The following is a 17828-nucleotide window of genomic DNA, read 5'->3' on the forward strand; positions in this document are numbered from 1 at the left end:
CGGGCTGGGGATTCGAACCCGCCACCTTAGGTGTACGTGGCTGGCGCCTTAGCCGGTTGAGCTATAGGCGCCGAGCCTGGTTCTGTTCTTAATGAGAAGTATCCTGCCTTAGGAATCAAAATCTAGGATGGGCAAAGCCTACCTTGAACCAGCCTTTCCAGATCATTTACCTTTTCTGACTTGTTTGTTTTAATGCAGTGTACTCTTTAACTCTTCCATACAGCTGAAGGCCTTTGGAATTTACCTTAATAAAATAAAGTCACGTTTTACCAAGATGACTAAAGTCTTCACTCACCAAGGAAAAGTATCTCTGTATGGCAAGCTGGTGCAGTCAGCTCAGGTAATTTGAGAGAGTTAACATCATAGAAAGAGATATTAAAATTACTTTATAATGGTTGTAAAATATGAAGAATGTACATTAGAAATCCAAATGAGACTCACACAAAAACTTAACACTTGGGTACAGGAGGTGATATTCAATTTGTCAAAAGTGGCAAATCCTGGCATCTTGAGTAATACTTGAATAGAGTTAATAATGTGGACATATGTCTCATTTTAAATATTGCCATCCATTATACATATTGAAATAAAATATATAGATATAGAATAGAATATATAATATAAATATATATATGTATATATATAATATATATAGAATTCTAATCTCCCATTGGAAAGGACCATACCATAATATTATCTTCCTTATAGTCCTGGGATGTCCAATCTGCAGCCCATAGGCTGCCTGCAAGTTTTTTAACATCTGTTTTGCTGAACTGTGGTGTCAGAAATTTTCTATGGTGTCAGAAAATTGTTTGTTAGTGTTTGTTTATTTAATGTGTGGCCCAAGACAACTCTTCTAGTGTACCACAGGAAAAAAAGGGTAGGAGGCTGGGTGCCTGTGCTCAATGGTTAGAGCATTGGCCCCATGCACTGTGGCTGGCAGGTTCAGACCTGGCTCAGGCCTGCTAACAAAAATATAAGGCTGGATACCCCACCCCCCAACCTCCCACCCGCTCTTAACATGGAGTTGTATATATGTGTGCATAGGTTTAAGAGTAGTTGTATATGCGCGTGCATGTGTTTAAAATAATGTTTTTGAAAATGATCATCAATTTAAAAAGGCTCTACATACAAAGATTTTACATTGGCAAATAGATATGGGAAATGGTGCATGTAATTTCTTCTCTTGGAGAAATATAGGTCTTTCTAAAGTCTTTTTTTTTTTTTGAGACAGAGCCTCAAGCTATCCCCCTGGGTAGAGTGCCATGGCATCACAGCTCACAGCAACCTCCAACTCCTGGGCTCAAGCGAGTCTCCTACCTCAGCCTCCCAAGTAGCTGGGACTACAGGCGCCCGCCACAATGCCCGGCCATTTTTTTGGTTGCAGCCATCGTTGTTTGGTGGGCCCAGGCTGGGGATTTGAACCCGCCACCTTAGGTGTATATGGCTGGCACCTTAGCCACTTGAGCCACAGGCGCTGAGCCTCTAAAGTCTTAAAAATGTTCTATTTAACCAAATTCCCATATTTATTTCATCGTAGAACAATTTTTAAGAACTAATTTTTTATATAAATTGTTTCTATTTTGTCATTACTATTTTTTTAAATTTCAGGTGAATGGGAGGGTACAAACAACTAGGTTATAATGTTTGTATTTATTAGGTAGAGTTGTGCTTATAGTTGTGTCCTGCACTGAAGAGGTGTGCCGTATAGTCTTACAGTGTGCTCATTAAGTGGGAGCACACCAATCCTCCTCCTCTCCTCTTCCCCCGAGAACTAATTTTAAAAGTAATAAGGGCAGCACCTGTGGCTCAGTGGGTGGGGCGCTGGCCACATATACCGAGGGTGGCGGGTTCCTGCCAAACTGCAACAAACAAATGTCTCGGTGTTGTGGCGAGTGCCTATAGTCCCCGCTACTCGGGAGGCTGAGGCAAGAGAATCGCCTAGAGCCCAGGAGCTGGAGGTTGCTATGAGCTGTGATGCCACAGCACTCTGCCAAGAGCGGAAAAAAAAGTAATGACTATTAGGCTGGGCGCAGTGGCACGCACCTGTAATCCTAGCATTCTGGGAGGCCAACGTAGGTGGATTGCCTGAGCTCATGGTTTGAGACCAGCCTGAGCAAGAGCAAGACCCTATCTCTAAAAATAGCCAAGCATTGTGGGAAGTACCTATAGTCCAGCTACTTGAGAAGCTGAGACAAGAAAATGACTCGAGCCCAAAAGTTTGAGGTTGCTGTGAACTGTGATGCCCTGGCACTATATCAAGGGCAACAAAATGAGACTATCTCAAAATAAATAAATAAAGAATGAGACAAGAAGATTGCCTGAGCCCAAGAGATTGAGGTTGCTATGAGCTGTGATGATGCAATAGCAGTCTACCCAGGGCAACAAAGTGAGACTATTTCAAAAAAAAAGAATTTATATTAATCTGCTTTTCTCTTTTCTTTTCTTTTCCTTTCTTTTCTTTTCTTTTCTTTCTTTTTTTTTTTTTTTTTGAGATATGGTCTCTCTCTGTCTCTCAGGGCTAGAGTGCGAGTGCAGTGGCATTACATAGCTCACTGCTCAACCTCAAACTCCTATGCTAGAGTGATCCTCCTGCCTCAGACTCTCAAGCAGCTGGGAATACATGCATGTGCCATTATTCCCTGTTAATTTTTCTACTTTTTGTAGAGATGGGGTCTCACTCTTGCTCAGGCTGCTCTTAAGCTCCTGGGCTCAAGAAGCCCTCCCTCCTTGGCTTCCAAAAGCACTAAGATTACATGCATGAGCCACTGCACCCAGCCTTAATCTGCTTTTAAAATTATTGTATTTTATATAAATTTATAAAACAAATTTACTTAATGAAGTTTATTTTTAAGTTCAGACTTGAAGTTACGACATTTGTTTTTAACATTTGCCCATTCATGATCAAGATATAGCAATCTTGTGTCAGGAATTTGAACCATTTATAATACTTAGACATTTAACTTGACAGTCTATAATATTTTGTGTTTAGAATGAAAGGGAGAATCTTCAAATAAGGATAGATGAGATGGACAGCATACTTAAGAAGATCAATAACTGTCTCACTGAGGTGGAAAAAGGTAAAGTATTTTAAATACTTCTCCAAAAGAAATTTAATTTTATCTATATACATTCCTACAGTAGAGATTGTTGGTATCACTATGTTGAAGACTTCTATTAGCAGCTTTTAGAAATTAAATTAGAAAGCCTCTTTACTGTATCATCTATAATGTAATCAACAAATGTCAAAGAACCTAGACCATGGCCCGGCACCATGGCTCACACCTGTAATCCTAGCACTCTGGGAGACCGAGGCAAGTAGATTGCCTGAGCCAGAGTGAGACTTCATCTCCAAAAATAGTCAAGAATTGTGCCAGGCGCCTGTAGTCCCAACTACTTGGGAGGCTGAGGCAAGAGAATTTCATAAGCCCAAGCGTTTGAGGTTGCTGTGAGGCTGTGAGCTGTGATGGCACAGCACTCTACTGAGGGTGACAAAGTGAGACTCTGTCTCAAAAAAAAAAAGGCTCGGAGCCTATGGCTCAAGTGGCTAAGGGCCAGCCACATACACCTAAGGTGGCGGGTTCGAATCCAGCCCAGGCCTCCAAACAACAATCATGGCTGCAACCAAAAAAATAGACAGGCATTGTGGCAGGCGCCTGTGGTCCCAGCTACTTGGGAGGTGGAGGCAGGAGACTCGCTTAAGCCCAGGAGTTGGAGGTTGCTGTGAACTGTGATGCCATGGCACTCTACCCAGGGGACAGATTGAGGCTCTGTCTCAAAAAAAAAAAAAAAAAAAAAAGAAGCTAGATGATAATCTTGTGTTTTTTAGTAGATGAATTTATTTTTATTTGGAAACTATTGTCAGTTTGACTACTCATAATCCCAACTTGTTAGTATTATTCCCCTGAAACTGCTTCCTCAAAGATCACATAATTCTACATAATCACCAAATTTGGTTTCTCTCAGTACTTAGCCATCTTGATCTCTTTTAGCATTTTTTTTTTGCAGTTTTTGGCCAGGACTAGGTTTGAACTCGCCACCTCCGACATATGGGGCCGGTGCCCTACCCCTTTGAGCCACAGGCGCTGCCCCCTCTTTCAGCATTTGACATTGCTCGTTGTTCTTTTCTTTCATCTCCTTTAATCTCTATGATATTGCACTACCTTGACCCTATTCTTTTTTTTTGAGACAGAGTCTCACTTGGTCACCCTAGATAGAGTGCCATGGCATCATAGTTCACAGCAACCTCAAACTCCTAGGCTCAAGTGATTATCTTGCCTCAGCCTCACAAGTAGCTGGGACTACAGACACTCACCACAACACCCAGCTATTTTTTAGAGATGAGGTCTTGCTGTTGCTCAGGTTCGTCTCAAACCTGTGAGCTGAGGCAGTCCACCCACCTTGGCCTCCCAGAGTGCTAGGATTACAGGCGTGAGCCACCACACCTGGCCCCTTGACCTTAGTTTTGTTTTGTTTTGTTTTGTTTTTGCAGTTTTTGGCCAGGGGGTGGGTTTGAACCCACCACCTCTGGCATATGGGACTGACGTCCTACTCCTTTGAACCACAGGCGCTGCCCCCTTTGACCTTATTCTTTTATCTGGTTCTTCCTTTCAGCTCCTCTGTTGACCTCTTCTTTAACTAACCTTGTGGGGGATTTAGATTTTATCATCAGTTCTATCCTATATTCTCCACCTGAATGTTTTCACCTGCCTTAATAATTATGTTTATATGACTGATTCCCAAATTCAGTTAAATTCATCATATATTTGTTGAACACATACTGCATGTCAGATATTTGTATTTTGCCCTTAAGTAACTTAGAATCTCTTGAATAGGGGCATCTTTAGCCTCATTCTCTTGAGTTACAGACTTAGATTTCTAGATTCCTGGTTGAACCTCTATGCAAAATATTCTTAAGCACCTTAAACTCTGTAAATAGGATGAAATTTATTATCTTCTCCTATCTTCAAATTCAAATCCAAAAGCTTGTTCTCTCTATGATGTTTCTCACCTCTATTAATAGCTTCACAATTCTGATATGTTATAAAAGACTCAAAACTTTCCATGCTTTGACTCTCTTTTTTTTTTAGAGCCAGAGTCTCAGGCTGTCGCCCTGGGCAGAGTGCTGTGGCATCACAGCTCACAGCAACCTCTAACTCCTGGGCTCAAGCGAGTCTCCTGCCTCTGCCTCCCAAGTAGCTGGAACCACAGGTGCCCACCACAACGCCTGGCTATTTTTTGGTTGCAGCCATCTTTGTTGTTTGGCAGGCCTGGGCTGGATTCGAACCTGCCACCTTAGGTGTATGTGGCTGGCGCCTTAGCCACTTCAGCCACAGGTGCCGAGCCTTGACTCTCTTAACAAGCCCTTATACATATGCTTCCTCATCATCTCTTGTATTTTCTACCCTGCTCATTATGGCTCTCATTACTTCCAAAATGTGCTATTTTAGGTCTTTTAACTAATCGCTGCATTTATACCAGCATTCTGTGTCCTTTCAGTCCAACCTTCACATTTCTACCAGATTCAGAATTATGAAGGACAGTTTTCATAATATTACTCCCTTAAAAACTTTTCTTTTTTTTTGAGACAGAGCCTCAAGCTGTCACCCTGGGTAGAGTGCTGTGGTGTCACTGCTCACAGCAACCTCCAACTCATAGACTCCTGGGCTTAAGCGATTCTCTTGCCTCAGCCTCCCAAGTAGCTGGGACTACTGGCACCTGCCACTACGCCTGGCAATTTTTTGGTTATAGTTGTCATTGTTTGGCAGGCCCGGGCTGGATTCGAATCCGCCAGCTCTGGTTCATGTGGCTAGCACCTTAGCCACTTGAGCTACAGGTGCTCAGCCCCTTACAAACTTTTCTTTCCAGGTGGTGCTTGTGACTCAGTGAGTAGGGCACTGGCCCCATATACTGAGGGTGGCTTGTTCAAACCCTGCCCCTGGCCAAACTGTAACAAAAAATAGCTGGGTGTTGTGGCAGGAGCCTGTAGTCCTAGCTACTCAGGAGGCTGAGGCAAGAGAATCACCTAAGCCCAAGAGTTGGAGATTGCTGTGAGCTGTGACGCCATGGCAGTCTACTGAGGGCAAAGTGAGACTCTGTCTCTTAAAAAAAAAAAACCTTTTCTTTCCATTTATTACAAAACAAAGTCCAAACTCATGAGCTTGACATTTAACATTCTATACAATATATTCAGTTCTTCCTTTCTTATATGACTTGCTACTACTCCCTTACACACCTTAAATTCCAACCATATCTTGCCATTTCTTTTTGGGGGGGCGGGACAGAGCCTCGAGCTGTCCCCCTGGGTAGAGTGCCATGGCATAACAGCTCACAGCAACCTCCAACTCCTGGGCTCAAGGGAGTCTCCTGCCTCTGCCTCCCAAGTAGCTGGGACCACAGGCACCCGCCACAATGCCCGGCTATTTTTTGGTTGCAGCCATCATTGTTGTTTGTCGGGCGGGGCTGGATTCAAACCCGCCACCTTAGGTGTATGTGACTGGTGCCTTAGCCACTTGAGCCACAGGTGCTGAGCCTATCTTGCCATTTCTATGCAGTTCTGCCACTTTTGTCTTTGCTAATTCATTCTTCTGTTTTCTACCAAAGGAAGTAAAGGAAGTAGTCTGTATATTCCTTGAGCTTTGATGACTATTTTGTTAGTACTTCTTATATTATACTTATCACATCTACTCATATTGTTGTTATTTTGTAAGTTTATTTTCTTGCTTAAATTATAATCTCCTTGGATGCAAGGATCAGCTTTTATTTTTCTCCATTTTTTTTCTAAGTTCTTAGCACTAGCTTTGCACAGAATAAGTGCCTAGTACATGTTTTCTGCATCAATTTAACAATTGAGTATATGAAATCCATAGTCTAAGACTGTTTGTTCATTACCTTACTCTCTACTTCATAGAAAAAAATAGAAGCCATCTGGTGGAATTTCTAAACTTCCTAGTATTAAAAAAACAATCCCTGATTGCTTAATAAATTTTTTGATTGAGTTTTTCTAATGCCTTTTGTCTACTTTAGAAACTAAGAATGTGGAGGATAAAGAGAAAGATAATCCCGTGGAAGGATGGGATTCTGCAATAAGAGCTGCAGAGAAAGGTAACTGGATTAGTTAAAGAGATAAATGGAGACAAAGCCCTTTTCTGTTTATATATTAGATAATTAAGTCAGAATTTTCAGTATGACAGATAACTTTTGTGGCAACATTGTAATGTGTCCATTCTGGCTTTTTTTTTTTTCTTTTCGAAGAATTAGAACAGCTGAAAACTGAAGAAGAAGAACTTCAAAGGTTAGCCTTCAATCCAGTTGTTAGAAAATATAATGCTAGACTTCTGAAGACTGTGTGACTTCCTGCCTCCAGAGACTGACAAAATTTGGGACATGACTCTCAACTGAGGCTGACTCAGGGTTTCTGCTCCACTTCAAATTAGTTCCTAGAGGCCATATTAGTCAACAATATTTTCTTTTTTCTTTTCTTTCTTTTTTTTGACAAAGCCTCATTATGTCGCCCTCAGTAGAGTGTAGTAGCATCATTACAGCTCACAGAAACCTCAAAGTCTTAGGCTTAAGCGATTCTCTTGCCTTAGCCTCCCAAGTATCTGGGACTACAGGCAGCCACCACAATGCCCAGCTATTTTTTGTTGTTGCAATTGTCATTGTTGTTTAGCAGGCCCTGACCAGGTTTGTACCTGCCAGCCTCGGTGTATATGGCTGGCACCCTAACCACTGAACTATGGGTGCTGAGCCTAGTCAACAGTATTTTCGAAGCACTTATTGTTTGAATACTATCAGTATCCTTTTAAAGAAAATAAACCTAAGCTCGGTGCCTGTAGCTGAGCGGGTAAGGTACCAGCCATACACACTGGGGCTGGAGGGTTTAAACCCAGCGTGGGCTTGCCAAACAACAATGGCAACTACAACAACAACAAAAAACCAGCCAAATGTTGTGACAGGTGCCTGTAGTCCCAGCTACTTGGGAGGCTGAGGCAAGAGAATTGCTTGAACCCAAGAGTTTGAGGTTGCTGTGAGCTGTGACCCACACAGCACTCTACTGAGGGTGACATAGTGAGACTCTGTATCAAAAATAAATAAATAAATATAAAATTAGGTATATATTTCATAGACTTATGAATCTTATTTAACTTTGTCTTAAGACAAAAAGAGAGTAGGCTGAGAGTGGTGGTTCATGCCTGTAATGCTAATACTTTTGGAGGCCAAGGCAAGAAGATCACTTGAGCCCAGGAGTTTGAGGCCAGCCTGGACAATAAGCAAGACTCCATCTCTACAAAGAAAAAAATCATAGCTAAGTATGGTGGCGTGCACCTGTGGTCCCAGCTACTCAGAAGGTTGAGGCAGAAGAATCACTGGAGCCCAGGGGTTTGAGGCTATAGTGTGCTGTGATTGCCCCAACCTGGGTGATAGAGTAAGACCCTATCTGTAAAAATTAAAAAACAAATTCTTAACTGAAAATATAATATTTAATAATTATCTTAACATGTGAACCTAGGAGTATCTTCATGGATCCTAATTTAAGAGACAATGATTTATTCCTTTCCGAAGTAGACCCACTTCTATTTTTTTTCTTTTTTCTTTTTTCATTTCTTTCTTTCTTTTTCTTTTTTTTTGAGACAGAATCTCACTTTGTTGCCCTCAGTAGAGTGCTGAGGTGTCGTAGCTCACAGCAACCTCAAACTCTTGGGGTCAAGCTATCTTTTTGCCCTAGCCTCCCTAGTGGCTGGGACTACAAATGCCCGTGACAATACCAGGCTATTTGTTTATTATTTAGAGATGGGATCTTGCTGAGGCTCATGCTGGTCTCGAACTTGTGAGTTCAAGCAATCCACCCACCTCAGCCTCCCTGAGTGCAAGGATTACAGGTGTGAGTAGACCCACTTCTAGATTAATACTTATGAAAAAAGGAAAAAAACTAATACATAAATAGACACTATATACCTACATTATTACTTCAGTGGGGAGCTATCTACCATGTGAATTATTGTCATAAACTTTTTAGATTAATAGTCTGAATTCTCTAACAAAGACCTTATCTCTCTGTGAATACCTGCTTTTATTTGCAGAACACTCTTAGAACTAGAGGTACAGAAAGAGCAGACCCTTACTCAAATAGACTTTATGCAAAAACAAACAAATAGAACTGAAGAGCTACTGGATCAGTTGAGGTAGGTAAAAGCAGGTGTCATTAGTTTCTGTTTTATCCTGTGCCTTGTGGTTTTCTGAACTACTAAATATACCAACTAGAATAGTTAATAAGTTTTTAATGTGTTCCTGTTTTTAACATACAGTATAATGCAGCCTCAAAAATTCAATATTCTCAACACTAAGCTGAAAAATATACAGGGTAGGAGAGCTATGGAATTATGATTTTTAAATATTTAATACTTTTCATTATATACACTTGATTTTTCTCTAGTATACAACTCTAGATTGCGTTCTTTTTTTTTTTTTGAGTTCTTATTTTTTTCAAAATCTTAAGTTGGTACATTTACAATATTTGAAGTGAAATATTGTCTCCCAATCCAGTGGAATAACATCAGTAGTTGTTTGTGTGGTATCAGAATTTCTCTCTCTTCTTTTATCTCAAAAGAAAAAAATACTTATCTTATTTATCTCTTCAGCTTGTCTGAATGGGATGTCATTGAGTGGAGTGATGACCAAGCTGTATTCACCTTTGTTTATGACACAATAGAACTCACCATCACCTTTGGAGAGTCAATAGGTGAGTAGCCAAGCTCAGATAGTTTCTGTGCAGAAAAATGAATAACTAAACTCACTAAAGATTCAAATATTTACTTTACTGAAATTATACTTTTTTTCTTTTTTTTGAGGCATAGTCTCAGTTTGTCACCCTCAATAGAGTACTGTGGCTCACAGCTTACAACCTCTTTCTTGGGCTCAACTGATTCTTTTGCTCAGCCTCCCAAGTAGCTAGACTACAGGCACCTGCCACAATGCCCAGGCATTTTTTAAGAGACAGAACTGCACTCTTGTTCGGTCTGGTCTCGAACCTGTGAACTCAGAGACTCTACCCACCTCTGCTTTCCAGAATACTAGGATTACAGGTGTAAGCCATCCATGCCTCCTGGCTACTTTCTTTTTTTTTTTTTTGAGAATATTTCACTTTGTTGCCTAGGCATGAAAGAGCAGTGGTGTAATCATGGTTCATGGCAACCTTAAATTCCTGGGCTCAAGTGATCCTCCTGCCTCAATCCCCTAGATTGCTAGGAATACAGTCATGAGCCACAGCCATCAGCCTAAATGATAACTAACTATTAATACAATGAGAGCTCCGTTTAAAATCTTGAGTCAGTGGGCAGTGCCTGTTGCTCAGTTGGTGGGGTGCCAGTCTCATATACCAAGGGTGGTGGGTTCAGGCCTGGCCCCGGCCAAACTGCAACAACAAAAAAATAGCCAAGCGTTGTGGAGGGCGCATGTGGTCCCAGCTACTTGGGAGGCTGGGGCAAGAGAATCTCCTGGGCCCAGGAGATGGAGGTTGCTGTAAGCTATGTGATGCCACGGCACTCTACCAAGGGTGATAAAGTGAGACTCTGTTTCTACCAAAAAAAAAAATTGAGTCAATTACTTTAGTGATAATAGAATTTTATTTTATTATGTAAAGAATAAGAAATGCAGTTAGTGGCTCGGCACCCATAGCACTGTGGTTACAGCGCCAGCCACATACACCAAAGTTGGTGGGTTCAAACCTGGCCCAGGCCAGCTAACCAACAATGACAACTGCAACAAAAAATAGCCAGGCATTTTGGCGGGCGCCTGTAGTCCCAGCTACTTGGGAGGCTGATGCAAGAGAATCTCTTAAGTGCAAGAGTTTGAGGTTGCTGTGAGCTGTGACGCCACAGCATTCTACTGAGGGCAACATAATGAGACTCTGTCTCAAAAAAAATAAGAAATGCAGTTAGTTAACATTGCTTTTTGTTGAGTTATATTATACAATAAAAATTTTCCTACCCAAAATACTACTCTTGTCTATTTACTCAGAGTTCCTTTTTTTTTTTTTGAGACAGAGTCTCACTATGTCACCATTGGTAGAGTGCTGTGGCATCATAGCTCACAGCAACCTCTTGGGCTTAAGCGATTCTCTTGTCTCAGCCTCCCAAGTAGCTGGTACTACAGGCGTCCACAACAATGCCCGGCTATTTTTGTTGTTGTTGTTGTAGTTGTCATTGTTTGGCAGGCCCGGGCTGGGTTTTAACCCACCAGTCCCAGTACATGTGGCCAGTGCCCTAAGCACTGAGCTATAGGCACTAAGCCTCAGAATTCCTTTTTTAAAATCTGTTTTGTGATTAGAGAATTTATTACAATGGCTGGCCATTCTTCACTAGGTTTTTGTACTTAGTGAGGCCCTAAAATGTTAATTGGAAGTTCTATGTGTATAGGTGGGCTTATCAATGTAGGTAGAAATTCCTGTATGATGATAGGCAGAGTCCCAGCTATTCTGTTGGAATCTCCTAAATGTCAGTATCTTTAGGTCTTTTCTCTTTAACCAGTCTGCTTCAAGATGGCCAACCAGGGGGCAAATATGGCCATATTGGAACTTAGTGTCTTCAGAATCTCATAACCTCTAAACCTGATTCCTCTTAAACGTTCCTTTTCTTGCTGGGAGTGGTGGCTCACGCCTATAATCCCAGCACTCTGAGAAGCTCAGGTGAGTGAATTGCCTGAGCTCATGACTTCAAGGCCAGCCTCAACTAGAGCAAGACCCCATCTCTAAAAATAGTTGAGTGTTGTGGCAGGCGTCTGTAATCCCAGCTACTTGGGAGGCTGAAGCAACAGAATCACTAGAGCCCAAGAGTTTGAGGTTGCTGGGAGCTATAATACCACTGTACTCTACCAGGGTAACAAAGTGAGACCTGTCTCAAAAAAAAGAAAAATTGCCTCTTCTCAATTACCTTTTCTCATCCACCTTCCATCCTAATCCAGAGTGAAAACTTAGAAATCACTCTACACCTCTTTCTCCCTTACTGTGCATATTCAAGTCATTGGTAAGACCTACTGAATTTTTTTAGAGACAGGCTATCACTCTGTTGCCCATGCTAAAGCACAGTGCACTGCATGATCCTAACTCACTGCAGCCTCAAATGCCTGGCCTGAAGCAATCCTTTCTCACCTCCGCCTCTGGAGTTGCCAGGACTACAGGCACATGCCATTAGACCTGGCTAATTTTTTTTATTTGTTTTAGAGACTAGATCTCCTTATGTTGCCCAAACTGGTATTGAACTTCTGGTCTCAAGCAATCCTCCCACCTTAGTCTCTTGAGTAGTTGGGATTATACACCTGAGCCCCCGTGCTAGGCGATGTACTCATTTTAATTTCTTAATATTCATCCACTTTTCTCCATCTCTTCTATCTGTATTCATCTCTAACCTTAATGATTACAATAGCATTCTAACTGGTGTTTATGATTTTCATTTCCTCTCCAATTCATTCTACCTGTAGCAATAGTGATTATTGAAAACCCGATCATGTACCTACTTCTCTAAACTAATAATGAAAATATTTGACATAGCCTATAAAGCCTTTTATGAATTGAATTTTTCTCCTTTTCCTGCTTCATCTTATATGACTTCCTACCTATTCTCTGCATGTTGGCCACAACAGAGTTCTATCATTTCCTTAAATGATAATCGCCTTTTATGCTCAATTATATTCCATCCTACCTTAAGACCTTCATGTTGATATTTCTTATGCCTAGGAGCTCTTTCCTGGCTTTCCACTGACAAATTCCTACCAATAATCCTTAAGAACTAAAGCTTAGTGGTTAGGGAACCAGCTACATACACCAGGGCTGGCAGGTTTGAACCCTGCCTATGCCTGTTAAACAACAATGACAACTACAGGAAAAAAATAGCCAGGCGTTGTGGTGGGCACCTGTAGTCCCAGCTACTTGGGAGGCTGAGGCAAGAAAATTGCTTAAGCCTAAGAGTTTGAGGTTGCTGTAAGCTATGATGCCATAGCACTCTACCAAGGGCAACAAAGTGAGACTCTGTCTCAAATAAAAAACCTAAAAACTAAAAATCTCTGTTATTACTTTCTCAAGCAAATTTTCCCTGACTCTTTTACTTACTTCCTCTACCATTTGCCCTCTTGTTATATGTTTTCATTGCTTCCTGCAGTTTTCCTTGATAGTATTTATCACAGTTAATAGTTCTCAATTTATTAGTTCAGTTAGCTGTATATACCCTTAAGTTGTAAGCTTCTTGAGGGCATAGGTTGATCATGTGTATTTTTATCATTATGGTATCAACAGTACCTAACACATACAAAATATCTAACAAAGTATTCAATAAAGAGAAAAGAGAAAAGAATTTGAGAGACAGGATATAACTCTAGTCTAGAGGAGTAAGCATCTGTTCTAGCTACCCTAAAACTTATTACAGCAATGTTAAAAGTATAAATCATTCTTATTCTATTTGTACAAGGATAGTAGATATGTGGAGGTCACAGCCATTTTCCTTATATGATTCCTGAAAATAAAATTATCATTGTACAGAAGTTAGAGGCTATAGGTGGTGGAATTATCAAATGTAACTGTGTATTGCACTTTAAATTTCTTTTTTATTTTTTTTGGCTGGGGCCGGGTTTGAACCCACCACCTCTGGTATATGGGGCTGGTACCCTACTCCTTTGAGTCATAGGCACTGCCCCACTTTAAATTTCTTTCAAAGGCCTACCAATAAATGTAGTTGAGCAGTATCAGGGGACTCTTTACCATATACAGAATATGATTTGAGGATAAATCTTCAACTGCCTATTAAAAAAAAAAAACTCTACTACCCAGAAGGAGCAGGATTCTAAACTGAGTTTTATGTGGTTTAAAATCAGATAGTAAAAGTAAATACTGTACTTTTTCTGGTTCCTCCTAGTTGGTTTCTGTTTTCTGGAGAAGCCTGATAAGAAGATTGTTGGCATGAATTTTCAATCTCTGTTAGATGGTAAGTTCAAATCATTTAAACTGGCAAAAATTTGTTGGTGTCAGTGCCTGTAGCTCAGTGAGTAGGGCACCAGCCACATACACGGAGGCTGGCTGGTTTAAGCCTGGCCAGGGCCTGCTAAACAACAATGACAACTGCTACCAAAAAATAGTTGGGGCTCAGCATCTGTAGCTCAGCGGCTAGGATGCCAGCCACATACAGTAGAACTGGAGGGTTCGAATCCAGCCCAGGCCTGCTGGAACAATGACAATTACAACCAAAAAATAGCTGGGCATTGTGGTGGGCCCCTGTAGTCCTAGCTACTTGGGAGACTGAGGCAAGATAATTATGGAAGCCCAAGAGTTGGAGGTTGCTGTGACACTACAGCACATTACCCAGGGCAACATAGTGAGGAAAAAAAAAATAGCCAGGCATTGTTGTGGGCACCTATAGTCCCAGCTACTTGGGAGGCTAAGGCAAGAGAATCACTTAAGTCCAAGAGTTTGAAGTTGCTGTGAGCTGTGACACCACAGCACTCTACCGAGAGCAACATAATAAGACCCTGTCTCAAAAAAAAAAAAAGTTGTTGGTGATTTATAGTAAAAATTGCTCCTTGAGAGCTCTTTCACATACTACATTAAATAAAAAAAATAATATAATAATTTTTCCTTAGAAACTGTTTGGGTAATATTCTAAATGTTGGGTAGATTTTAAAAGAAATGATTTTTATTATTAGGTCTGGAGCAATGATTAATAATTGCTATTTCCATAATTTCCACCATGAACACTTATTAGGCATGTGTATTACATTAACACTATAAAGTAGGTATTATTTATTCCCCATTTACAAATGATGAAACTACAGGTTAAAAAACTTAAGTATTGGCTTGGCGCCTGTAGCTCAAGCGGCTAAGGCGCCAGCCACATACACCTAAGGTGGGGGTTTGAATCCAGCCAGGGCCTGCCAAAACAACAATGACGGCTGCAACCAAAAAATAGCCAGGCGTTGTGGCGGGCGCCTGTGGTCCCAGCTACTTGGAAGGCGGAGGCAGAAGACTCACTTGAGCCCAGGAGTTAGAGGTTGTTGTGAGCTGTGATGTCACAGCACTCTACCCAGGGCAACAGCTTGAGGCTCTGTCTCCAAAAAAAAAAAAAAAAAAACTTAAGTATTGGGCCAAGCGCAGTAGCTCATGCCTGTAATCCTAGCACTCTGGGAGGCCAAATTGGGCAGATTGCTTGAACTTAGGAGCTCAAGACCAGCCTGAGCAAGAACAAGACTCCATCTCTACTAAAAATAGAAAAAATTAGCTAGGCATCGTGGTGGGCTCCTGTAGTCCTGAGACATAAGGATTGCTTGAGCCCGAGAGTTTGAGATTGCTTTGAGTTATGATGACACCATGGCACTCAACCCCATGGTAACAGAGTGAGACTGTGTCTCAAAAAATAATAATATAATGAATTTATTATCATAATAATATTGTAAATTTAATTTAAATATTATTATAATAAATATTTACATTTATTATTATAAATATTATTTATGATATTATCATAATTATTATCATTTGGCATGATCTGTTTTGAGACTTTGGGAAAAAAAAAGTTAACTGATGACTCCATACTGAACCTCAGAGTCAAAGCATTCTATAATAGACATACTCTTATTTAACAATGTGAATATCACTTTCTTTGCATTATTATTATTATTGCTTAATATTTTGATGCAGCAATCATCTGATTTCTTTTCTGAATGTATTTATCTTCATTTGTTCTTTACGAGGTTTTTGTTTCTAGTCCTTATCTTAAACATTGTTATTGTTATTAAATTTTAAACCTTTTTAATTTTGTGAAGTGGAAACCTAATAAACACATGTATATGTAAAAAAATAAAGATAAAAAAATTAATGTTGTGCTTAGTATCACTTAGGTAGTAAAGAAAGCCAGATTGAAACTCAGTTTTATATTATATTAACCGAGTACTGTTCTGCATGGGATAAAGACCTGAGTTTTTGTAGGAATGACTTATGTTTACCACATATGTTTGAAAATAAAATTGGAGGCTAGGTGCTGTGGCTCATGCCTGTAATCCTAGCGTTCTAGGAAGCAGAGAGGGAGGATCACGTGGAACTGAGGATTTCAAGACTGGCCTGAGCAAGAATGAGACTGTTTCTACTAAAAACTAGAAAAACTAGCCAGACATTGTAGCAGGTGCCTATATTCCCAGCTACTGGGGAGGCTAAGGCAAGAGCATAGCTTAAACCCAAGAGTTTGAGGTTGCTGTGATTTATGCTAATGCCATGGTACTCTAGCCTGTGCAAAAGTGAGACTCTGTCTCAAAATAAGAAAAGAAAAGGAAAAGGAAATTCGTGGAGAGGATACTTAAGTATCTAACAGTTTGGAAGTATTTCTACCATATATAATATAATGGGTTTTGTTTATGTGAAATACATGAATGATAAGTAATATCCTGCTTTTGATTTTTTTTTTCCCTTCCCCAGAGGATAAAGCTCCTCCTTCCTCCCTTTTAGTCCATAAGCTTATTTTCCAATACATTGAGGAACAGGAATCCTGGAAGAAGAAATGTACAACACAACATCAGGTACCCAAGGTAAAGTCTGACTGAAGTATTTAAAGGAAAATTTATGTTATTTTCCCTAAAAGCAGAACTGAAATTTTATGGATATAATGGTGGATCCTGAAATGATAGATATATTTGTTTAATTTCTTAAGGTTCCATATAAAAAAGCCACTAAACATTGAAATGTTTCCATCACTTTTTTTTTTTTTTTTTTTTTGCAGTTTATGGCTGGGGCCAGGTTTAAACCCACCAACTCTGGTATATGGGGCTAGCGCCCTACTCCTTTGAGCCACAGGCACTGCCCTCCATCACTTTTTAAAAATTTTTTTTTATTTTTACTAGCCAGTCAAATTTAGCAGTGCGGGGGTTGTATATCAACTTTAGTGACACTAATGTTAATAAGTTCTAATAACCCACTACCATCAAATAAGCTGTTTTCCTAATTTCATCAGTTGTTTTCCCATATTTTTTTTTTAGATGCTTCAAGAACTCTCATGGGCAGTGAATCATTGCAGACTCCTTGGGGAGGAGATTGAGTTTTTAAAAAGATGGGGACCAAATTATAATCTGATGAACATAGATGTGCATAATACTGAGTAAGTGTATTAGTACCTTGGGACTACCATAACAAAATACTAAAAATCGGATGGTTTAAACAACATAAATTTATTGTCTCACATTTCTGGAGGCTAGAAACCTAACATCAAGGTATTATCAGGGTTGGTTCTTTCTGAGGGCTGTGAGGGAGAATCAGGTCCATGCCTTTCTCCTACCATCTGGTATTTTACTGGCAATCTTTGGCGTTACTTGGCTTATAAGTCTCTGCTTTCATCTTCACATGGTGTTCTTTCATTGCACATGTCCAAATTTCTTCCTTTTTATAAGGACACCAGTCATACTGGATTAGAAGTGAACCCTATTCCAATAAGGCCTCATTTAACTAATTACATTTGTAGTGATCTGATTCCCAAATAAGGTTACTTTCTGAGGTATTAGGGGTTAGCACTAAAACACAGGATTTCGAGGGAATACAATTTAACCCATAACAGTAAGTAATTAGTCAAAAAATTATTAAACTGGGGCCAGTTGTGGTAGTTCAGGCCTGTAATCCTAGCACTCTGGGAGCCTGAGGTGGATGAATTGCCTGAGTTCACAGGTTCAAGACTAGCCCGAGCAAGAGTGAGACTTCATCTCTAAAAACTACCCGGGCATTGTGACAGGTGCCTGTAGTCCCAGCTATTCAGGAGGCTGAGGCAAGAGAAACACTTGAACCCAAGAGTTTGAAGTTGCTATGAGCT

The 17828-nt window shown here is 40.3% G+C and overlaps 1 protein-coding gene across 1 annotated transcript in view; it reads left to right on the forward strand.

Annotated features, from left to right (window-relative positions):
* Positions 1-17828, forward strand: part of KNL1 (kinetochore scaffold 1) — a 59999-nt gene that overhangs the window by 35701 nt on the left and 6470 nt on the right. The window contains exons 14-22 of the mRNA XM_012806308.2: positions 224-340; positions 2993-3080; positions 7027-7104; positions 7255-7294; positions 9084-9185; positions 9642-9742; positions 13905-13973; positions 16451-16560; positions 17008-17126. Of these exons, the coding sequence (XP_012661762.1) occupies positions 224-340; positions 2993-3080; positions 7027-7104; positions 7255-7294; positions 9084-9185; positions 9642-9742; positions 13905-13973; positions 16451-16560; positions 17008-17126 (824 nt within the window). The remainder of the gene's footprint in view (positions 1-223; positions 341-2992; positions 3081-7026; positions 7105-7254; positions 7295-9083; positions 9186-9641; positions 9743-13904; positions 13974-16450; positions 16561-17007; positions 17127-17828) is intronic.

The sequence above is a fragment of the Otolemur garnettii genome, unplaced genomic scaffold (genome assembly GCF_000181295.1).
Source record: "Otolemur garnettii isolate 467f Iridium unplaced genomic scaffold, OtoGar3 scaffold00050, whole genome shotgun sequence".
Lineage (NCBI taxonomy): Eukaryota > Metazoa > Chordata > Mammalia > Primates > Galagidae > Otolemur > Otolemur garnettii.